Genomic DNA, 9,320 nt, shown 5'->3' with positions numbered 1-9,320 from the left:
GGAGCATAACCCTGGCATGACCCAAGGGTGGGAGATGTTGCTCATGAGCTGGATGACAGACCATCACTGATTACTTAGCTCAGGGGGGCTCCTTCTTGAAGCATCCCCCATCCCCCAGGGGCTCTCTAAAATTGGCAAGATCCCAGTCTTGGCTGATAAAGCCTAAAGATTCCTAAGTCACACTCCCTGCCTCCTGGGGACATAGGCAAATAACCCTGAGACATGTCATTTTAACCCTTCTTCTGCTCCTCCTGCTGGAGGGGCAGCACGGTCAGTCCCACTAGGGACGATCATTCACTCTGTATATGCTCTCTCCTGCTGCTCCACTCAGGCCACCATCCAGCTCTGCAAGTACTCTCTCCTATCTGTCCAGACTCCCTTACTTGAGTGGCTGAGAACAGGCCCAAATCATTATCCACTTGGCCTATTGCAATCACCTCTTAGCGGGTGGCCACACCCTCAAGTCCTCCCCAGTTTCTAACCCCTTATTACACTGCCACTTGAGCAACCTTCCAAAGTCTGTGTAAAGAATTGACTAAATGATCTGACCCAACTGTATACTCCTTGATTAAAAGGACTTGTCATTGGGCGCCTGGGTGGCTCAGTTGGTTGGGCGACTGCCTTCCGCTCAGGTCGTGATCCTGGAGTCCTGGGATCAAGTCCCGCATCGGGCTCTCTGCTCGGCGGGGAGTCTGCTTCTCCCCCTGACCCTCCCCACTCTCATGCTCTATCTCATTCTCTCTCTCAAATAAATAAATAAAATCTTAAAAAAAAAAAAAAGTAATGATGTATTGTATGGTGACTAACATAACATAATAAAATTAAAAAAAAAGAAAAAGAAATAAATAAATTCTTTAAAAAAAAAATCCTGATGAAGCTAGAGTGTATTATGCTAAGCAAAATAGTGAGTCAGAGAAAGACGAATACCATGTGATTTCACTCCTATGGATTTAAGAAACAAAACAGATCAACAAATGGGAGGGGGAATACAAAGAACAGAGAGGGAAACAAACTGTAAGAAACTCTTGATGCTGGAAAACAGAGATTTGACAGAGGGGAGGTGTTTGGGGGATGGTCTAGCTGGGTGATGGGATTAAGGAGGGCACTGTTATGATGAGTAGTAGGGGTTGTAAGCAAGTCATGAATCACGGAATTCTCCTGAAACCAATATTGCTAAGTAAGTAGAATATAAATAATCATTTTAAAAGAAAAAAAAATTCAAAAGGACAATACCTTTACAAGCAATGCCTGTATTTACTGAATAAAAAATGTATTAAGTGGACCACACAATTCAAACCGACGATGGACAACGGTCAACTATACTACTGGAAATCCCAGCCAGAGCAATTACACAAGAAAAATAAAGAAATAAAATACATCCAAATTGGAAAGAAAGAAGTAAAGGTCACTATATTCAAATGACATTTTATATGTAAAAAACCCCTAAAAACAACATGAAAAAAGCTATTAAACAGATTCAATAAAGTTGCAGGATAAAAAGTACATAAAAATATGTTCCATTTTTATATACTAATAATGAACAGGAAAATAAATTAAAAAAATCATATTTAAAACTGCATCAAAAAAAACAAAAAACACTTAAAGATAAATTTAACCAAGGAGGTGAAAGCCTATATACTGAAAACTGTAAGACACTAAGGAAAGAAACGGAAGACAACACAAGTAAATCGACATTCCATGCTCATGGATTAGAAGAATTAAGTGTTAAAATGTCTTAATACCGAAAACCGTCTAGAGATTGAATGCAATTCTTACCAAAATTCGAAACACGTTTTACAGACAAAAGGCAAAGAATCTTTAAAATTTGTATGGAGGGGCGCCTGGGTGGCTCAGTTGGTTAAGCGACTGCCTTCGGCTTAGGTCATGATCCCAGAGTCCCGGGATCGAGTCCCACGTCAGGCTCCCTGCTCAGCAGGGAGTCTGCTTCTCCCTCTGACCCTCCCCCCTCTCATGCTCTCTATCTCATTCTCTCTCTCAAATAAATAAATGAAAAAATATTTCAAAAAAAAAAAAACAAACAAAACATTAGGATCCAGTACATATAAAGCACTCCTACACTCAATAACTACAGCAAAAAACAAAGTGGTTAAAAAGTGGGAGGGTTATCCAAATGGACATTATCCAGAGAAGACATCCAGAGAGCCAACAGGGACGTGAAAAGATGCGCAACATCATGAATCATCAGGGAAATGCAAATCAAAACAACAATGGGATAGCACCTCACACTGGTTAGAAAACTTAGTATCAAAAAGATGAGAAATAACACATGTTAGCAAGGATGTGGCCGAAAGGGAACCCCAGTGAGCTGTTGGTGGGAACGTAGGTAGGTGCATCCACTGTGGAAAAGAGTATGCAGGCTCCTCAAAACATTAAAACTAGAACGAGCCTACAATCCAGCAATTTTTCTCCTGGCCATTTAGCCAAAGAAAACAAAAACACCCACTTGCAAAGATATCTGAACCCCCATGTTCACTGCAGCATTATTCATAACAGCTAAGATAGGAGGACAACCTACATGTCCAGGGAGGGATGAATCGATAAGGAAGATGTGGTGTATGTAGACGCTGCAATACTCTTTAGCCATAACAAAAAACGAAATCGTTCTTTTTACAACATGGATGGACCCTGAGGGCACGATGCTAACTGAAAGAAGTCAGAGACAAAAACTCTAAGACAACACTTTTATATGGAATCTAAAACCACCAAAAAACTGAGCTTAAAAGTACAGCAGTCAGATTGGTGGTTGACAGGCAGGGGGATGGGTGTGAAATGGGTGACAAGGGTCAAAGGTTCAAACTTACAGGTATAAAGTAAGTCAGTCACAGGATGTAACGTACAACATGGCGGCTATAGTTAATAACACTGTATTACAAGCTTTGACGTTGTAAAGAGAGTGATCTTACAAGTTATCCTAAGGAAAAGGTCTTGTAAAACACTCCAAGACAAAACTGGATTTAAACAGGTAAGCCGTACACCATTGTTCAGGGGACTCAGAAAGTGCAGGGACCTGCCCAAATCTGTGCGGGAAACTGCCCTCCTGTTCCTCACAGAGGCTAAAGGAGAGCTTTGTACACTGGTGAGTGCGTGCACAGAACAGCATGTAAAGTGCTGGGCTCCTCTCTACCCAGAGCAGTGGGCACTGCATCCCGCTTAGGGGTACAGGAAGAAGCAGGGAGTTCCTGGGAGATACTGAAGAAGCTGAGGAAGAACAAGGCAGGGTGTATGGAAAGTGCCTTACCGGTTTTCCAAATCCCTGGGCATGTTCCATCGTGTAGGTGTCTTTTGAGATGCTACCAAAGGTCGCCGCTGCGGTCTACTCAGGCTCTTGCGGCTGGGCAGCCAACTTCTTTAACTCACTGGCAACCTCTGAGTCATCACTGTCTCTTGACCGTCATTCTAGGGGGAGAGGAGCACATAAAATGGGTCTCATTTCTCTCAGTTGGGATGGTCTGTCAGCTCTTGATCTGAATCACTAACCACCGCCATTACATCTGTGCCCATAAAGCATGCAAGTGAATAAAGACTACGACGGTAACAGAAATAGAGAATACTTATCCCTCTGTATTCCTCTGTGTTAGGCCCTATTCTAAGCTGTAAGGTGCAGAGTCAAGCAGAGAGGCATGAGGGTTTCGGATACGCCCCAATCATGGAGAGGCTGGAAGCACAGGTTTTGGAGCTGCAATGACAAGGGCTTGAAATCTGGTTCCAAGCACTATCTGCGTCTCTAAGACTCAGAGGCCTATCAGGATCCTAGCCCACGGAGATGTGCAAACTGATAAAGGGTGTAGAATGCTTAGCCAGCGCCAGGCACAGAGCAGCTCCTCAATTAACTCACGATGATAATCATGAGGATGGCAATCACGGTGTTCCTTCCCCGGTGCTAGCAGTAACAATAACTAATACTTCTGTGATATTAATCTCAAAGACTCGTACTGCACTTATCTCGTGCCAGGAACCATGATTTATATTGACTTTGGAAATGGGTTCTGTGTACTACTTCACTAAATCCCCAAAACAAGCCTATATAGGTCCTCTTCGCAGGCCCATCTCTCAGATGAGAATTCTGAGGCCTGGCGATTACCTATCTTGCTCAAGGTCACACAGCTGGAAGTGGAATAAGAGGAATGACAACCTGTACTCTGAACCAGTCTAGAGGAAACCCATTACCTATGTTAAATCTGCACCATAACCCTAAGGTTTTGCTGTTCTGCCCACTTTACAGATGGAGAGACTGAAGCTCAGGCCCAGGGCAGAGGCCGAACTCACCTGGCCTCCCCAATGGGAGGAAGCAGGACTTGGCACTCCGCCTCAGGCTCGGCCTCTGGGTCCTGGGTGGCCCCCTGTGTCCCCTGCAGATACCAGGCTGAGGGGCACCTCTTCCTCGGAACCGCAGCATGCTAGGGTTCCAAGGACGCCGTTGCCCCCGGCTCCCTCTGCTCCCAGCCATACCGCCACTGCCCCCAGCTACCGCCACTGACACCCGCTGTCCATCGCAGACACTGCTGCTGACCGCCGAGGCGGCTGGCCCACGCTGCCGCCCTCTGCCGCCTGCTGCTTGCTAGCGCTGGCTGCCCAGCGCTGACCCTGCCCCTATCGCCACTGGGCCGCTGCCCCCGCCAGCTGCTGCCAGTTACCGCTGCCTACCGCCCCAGCCACCTGCCCGCCGCCGCTTCCTGCCGCCATCACCTGTTGCCACCTGCGGCTACTGCCTACCCCCAATGCTGCAGTCTGCCTGCAACTGCCTGCCACCTGCCTGCCGCAGCCTGCCTGCCCCCGCCCCCTGCCGCCGTCGCCGTCTGCTACCTCCTTCCACCACCCGCCGCCCTTGCCTGCTTGCCGTTGCTTACCACAGCCTGCCACCGCTTCCTGCCGCCGCCTGCAATCGCCTACCGCCGGCGCCTGCTGCCAACCCTGCCTGCCGCCGCCCACCACACTTGCCTGCTGCTACCTGCCTCCCTGCCCCCACCATTTACTGCCTCCCCCTGCCTCCACTGCCTCCACCGCCTCCAGCTGCCACATACTGACCCCCACTAACCCGGCACCTACCGCTGCCGCCGCCCGATGCTGATACTCCTGCTACTGCCTCTGCTGCCCGAAGCTTCCGCTGCTGCCCAACGCTGAAGCCGACTGACGCCATCACTACTGCTGCCACTGCGGCCGCCGCGGCCGCCGCGTAACCCGCAGTTGCCCGCCGGCGTTTCAGGCGCCCCTCCCCACGCTGACACACGCTGCCAACGCTGACCCGCCTGCTGCTGACCCCGCCCCTATCGCGGCGCCTACTTCCCCCACCGGTGACTCCGGCTGAAGCCAATGGCACCTGCTGTTGAGGCTGCCACACACCGCCGCCCAATGACCCGGGGCTGCCCAAAGCTGGCGCCCCTGCAGCCCTTGCTGCCCCTGTAGCCGCTGCACCTGCTGGTGCTGTCACCGCTGCCACCTCTGCTACTGCCCGCTGCTGCCTGCCACTGACTGCCACCGCCTGCCTGCTGCTGCCTGCCGCCGCTGCCCACCACTGCTGCCACCGCCGCCTGCCACCGCCTTGCTGCTGCCGCCACCAGTCAGTACTACCACTGCCGTCTGCCACTGCCGCCCCTGCTTCCGCTTACCTCTGCCTGCCGCCGCCACGTGCCTTCTGCCACCCACCGCCCTTGCCTGCGCCTACAGCCTGCTGCCTGCCGGCATCCGTGGCCGCCTGCCTTCCACCGCCATCTGCTGCCGCAGCCTGGCTCCACCAGACCCAGCTACCTAACCCCGAGAATGCATGCCAACGCTGCTTGCCTACCACCACCGCTGCCGGCACCGCCGGCCTACCGCTGCCACCTGCCAATCGCCACAGCTGCCGCCTGCCTAATGCTGCTGTCTGCCACATGCCTGCCCCCGCTGCCTGCCTGCTGCTCCCGCCTGCTATATCCTTGCACCACCCGCGGCCCTTACCTGCCGTGGTCTGCCTGCCAGCCGCTGCTTACTGCAGCCTGCACCTGCTACCTCTTACCTGCCGCCACTGCCTGCCTACCGCTGGCGCCTGCAGCCCGCTGCCCCCACTGCCTGCCTCCGCTGCAGCCTGCCTCCTCCTGCCACCTTCCCCCGCCACCTGCCTCCGCTGTCTCCCGTGGCTTCCTGCCACTGCCGCCTGACACCGCTGCCGCCGCTTCCTGTTGCCGCCTGCCTGACGGCTTGCCGGGGCTTGCCTGCCTGCCGCCCCAGCTGCCTGCATCCCACCGCTTCCTGCCGCCGCTGCCTGCTACCTCCTCGCACGGCCCGCCTCCCTTGCTTGTGGCTGCCTGACTGCCAGCCACTGCTTACCACAACCTGCCCGCGCTGCCGCCTGCTGCCACTGCCGCCTGCCTTCGCTTCCTGCTGGGGCTGCCTGCTACTACCTACCACCACCGCCTGTCTGCCAAACCTGTCTGCCGCCGCCCGGCATCCTTGCCTGTGTCCCCCTGCCTCCGCCTGCCTGCCCGCACCCCCTGCCACCGCTTACCGGTGCCTACCGCCACCACCTGCCACCACCACCACCACCTGCCTACCGCGGCCGCCTGCAGCCCGCTGCCGACGTTGCCTGCCACCGCCTGCCTGCCCCCACTGCCCGCTGCCCGCCACGGCCCGCTGCCGCTTCCTTACCACCGCCGCCTGCTGCCGCTTACCACTGCCCGCCACCGCAGCCCGCCACCACCGCATGCCTACTACTGCCGCCTCCCAACAGCTGCAATTCCCGCCTTCCTAACACTGCTGCCTGCGGCCACCACCTGTCCCCGCCACCCGCCTGCCACTGCTTCCTGCCACCACCGCCTGTTGCCATCTGCGGCTACTGCCACCCGCCTCCGCTGCCTAACCTCGACGATGCCTGCCAATGTTGCCTGCCTACCGCCGCCACCTGCTGCCGCTGCCCCCCTGCAGCCCACTTGCCCCCACCGCCTGCCGCTGCCGACTGACGCCGCTGCCCTCTGCTGCCCTCACTGCCGGCCGCCGCTGCGGCCCGCCTCCCCCTGCCACCTGCCCCTGCCGCCTGCCGCCGCTTTCTGCAACTGCTTACGGCCGGCTGCGAATGTCAGCCGCCGCTTCCTGCCTGGCCCCTGCAGCCTGCAGCCCGCCACGGCCTGCTGCTGCTTACCTACCACCGCCGCCTACCACCGCCTGCTGCCACTTACCACTACCCGCCACGGCAACCCACAGCCACCACGTGCCTACCGCTGCCGCCTACCTAACGCTGCTGCCTGGCCCTGCCGCCTGCCGCCGCTTCCTCCCGCCGCTTACCACTGCCTGCCCCCGTCTGCCACCTCTTGCCACCGCCGCCCCCTGCCTGCCCCTAGCCGGGGCCTGCCAGCCACCAGCACCTGCCCCCACCACCTGCCCACCGCCGCTTCCTGCCGCCACCGCCTGTTGCCGCCTGCGGCTACTGCCTACCGCCAAAGCTGTAGTCTGCCTGCAACTGCCTGCCACCTGCCTGCCGCAGCCTGCCTGCCCCCGCCCCCTGCCGCCGTCGCCGTCTGCTACCTCCTTCCACCACCCGCCGCCCTTGCCTGCCTGCCGTTGCTTACCACAGCCTGCCACCGCTTCCTGTCGCCGCCTACAATCGCCTACCGCCGGCGCCTGCTGCCAACCTTGCCTGCCGCCGCCCACCACACTTGCCTGCCGCTACCTGCCTCCCTGCCTCCACCGCTTACTGTTGCCCCCTGCCTCCACTGCCTCCACCGCCTCCTGCTGCCACATACTGACCCCCACTAACCCGGCACCTACCGCTGCCGCCGCCTGCTTCCTGCCACCTCTGCCGCCGCCTGCTTCCTGCTGCTGCCTCTGCTGCCCGGAGCTTCCGCTGCTCCCCAACGCTGAAGCCGATTGACCCCAGCACTACTGCTGACGCCGCTGACGCCGCTGACGCCGCTGACGCCGCTGACGCCGCTGACGCCGCTGACGCCGCTGACGCCGCTGACGCCGCTGACGCCGCTGACGCCGCTGACGCCGCTGACGCCGCTGACGCCGCTGACGCCGCTGACGCCGCTGACGCCGCTGACGCCGCCGCGTAACCCGCAGATGCCCGCCTGCGCTTCTGGCGCCCCTCCCCACGCTGACACACGCTGCCAAAGCTGACCCGCCTGCTGCTGACCCCGCCCCTATCGCGGCGCCTACTTCCCCCACCGGTGACTCCGGCTGAAGCCAATGGCACCTGCTGCTGAGGCTGCCACACACTGCCGCCCAATGACCCGGGGCTGCCCAAAGCTGGCGCCCCTGTAGCCCTTGCCGCCCCTGCAGCCGCTGCAGCCGCAGACGCCACCCGCTGGTGCTGTCACCGCCGCCACCTCTGCTGCTGCCCGCCGCCACCTGTCACTGACTGCCACCACATGCCTGCTGCTGCCTGCCACCGCCGCCTGCCACCGCCTGCCTGCTGCCACCACCAGTCACTACTACCACTGCCGTCTGCCACTGCCGCCCCCTGCTGCCGCTTACCTCTGCCTGCCACCGCCACCTGCCTTCTGCCACCCACCGCCCTTGCCTGCGCCTCCAGCCTGCTGCCCGCCGGCATCCGTGGCCGCCTGCCTGCCGCCGCCGTCTGCTGCCGCAGCCTGGCTCCACCGGGCCCAGCTACCTAACCCCGAGAATGCATGCCAACGCTGCCTGCCTAACCCCTCCACTGCCGGCACCGCTGGCCTACCGCTGCCACCTGCCAATCACCACAGCTGCCGCCTGCCTAATGCTGCTGTCTGCCACCTGCCTGCCCCCGCCGCCTGCCTGCCGCCGCCAACTACTATATCCTTGCACCAACCGTGGCCCTTACCTGCCGTGGCCTGCCTGCCAGCCGCTGATTACTGCAGCCTGCACCTGCTACCTCTTACCTGCCGCAACCGCCTGCCTACCGCTGGCGCCTGCAGCCCGCTGCCCCCACTGCCAGCCTCCGCTGCAGCCTGCCTCCTCCTGCCACCTTCCCCCGCCACCTGCCTCCGCTGTCCCCCGCCGCTTCCTGCCACCGCCGCCTGACACCGCTGCCGCCGCTTCCTGTTGCCGCCTGCCTTCCGCCTGCGGGGGCTTGCCTGCCTGCTGCCCCAGCTGCCTGCGTCCCACCGCTTCCTGCCGCCGCCGCCTGCTACCTCCTCGCACCGCCCGCCTCCCTTGCTTGTGGCTGCCTGACTGCCAGCCACTGCTTACCACAGCCTGCCTGCACTGCTGCCTGCTGCCACTGCCGCCTGCCTTCGCTTCCTGCCGGGGCTGCCTGCTACTACCTACCACCACCGCCTGTCTGCCTAACCTGTCTGCCAACCCTGCCTGCCGCTGCCCGCCGTCCTTGCCTGTGTCCCCCTGCCTCC

The 9,320-nt window shown here is 58.2% G+C and overlaps 1 protein-coding gene across 1 annotated transcript; it reads left to right on the top strand.

The window, feature by feature from the left end:
• The first annotated feature begins 5,778 nt into the window (after nucleotides 1-5,778).
• Nucleotides 5,779-8,609, top strand: LOC123842175 (proline-rich protein 36-like). Its single transcript, XM_064577706.1, has 5 exons — nucleotides 5,779-6,193; nucleotides 6,314-7,648; nucleotides 7,868-7,943; nucleotides 8,053-8,159; nucleotides 8,272-8,609. Exons 1-5 carry the CDS (start codon nucleotides 5,779-5,781, stop codon nucleotides 8,607-8,609), a joined length of 2,271 nt encoding a protein of 756 aa, XP_064433776.1.
• Nucleotides 8,610-9,320: the final 711 nt, after the last annotated feature.

The sequence above is a fragment of the Mirounga angustirostris genome, unplaced genomic scaffold (genome assembly GCF_029215605.1).
Source record: "Mirounga angustirostris isolate CCGP_5_RB_7025 unplaced genomic scaffold, mMirAng1.0.hap1 SCAF_14, whole genome shotgun sequence".
Classification (NCBI taxonomy): domain Eukaryota; kingdom Metazoa; phylum Chordata; class Mammalia; order Carnivora; family Phocidae; genus Mirounga; species Mirounga angustirostris.
This window is presented reverse-complemented; position numbering and strand designations above follow the sequence as displayed.

Excerpts from the sequence above, each read along its gene's own strand:
- LOC123842175 (XM_064577706.1), top strand. The coding sequence starts at position 5,779 with ATGCATGCCAACGCTGCTTGCCTACCACCACCGCTGCCGGCACCGCCG. Across the intron at positions 6,194-6,313 it reads CTGTTGCCGCCTGCCTGACG|CCACTGCTTACCACAACCTG; the intron begins GCTTGCCGGGGC and ends CCTGACTGCCAG. Across the intron at positions 8,160-8,271 it reads GGCGCCTACTTCCCCCACCG|CCGCTGCAGCCGCAGACGCC; the intron begins GTGACTCCGGCT and ends CCGCCCCTGCAG.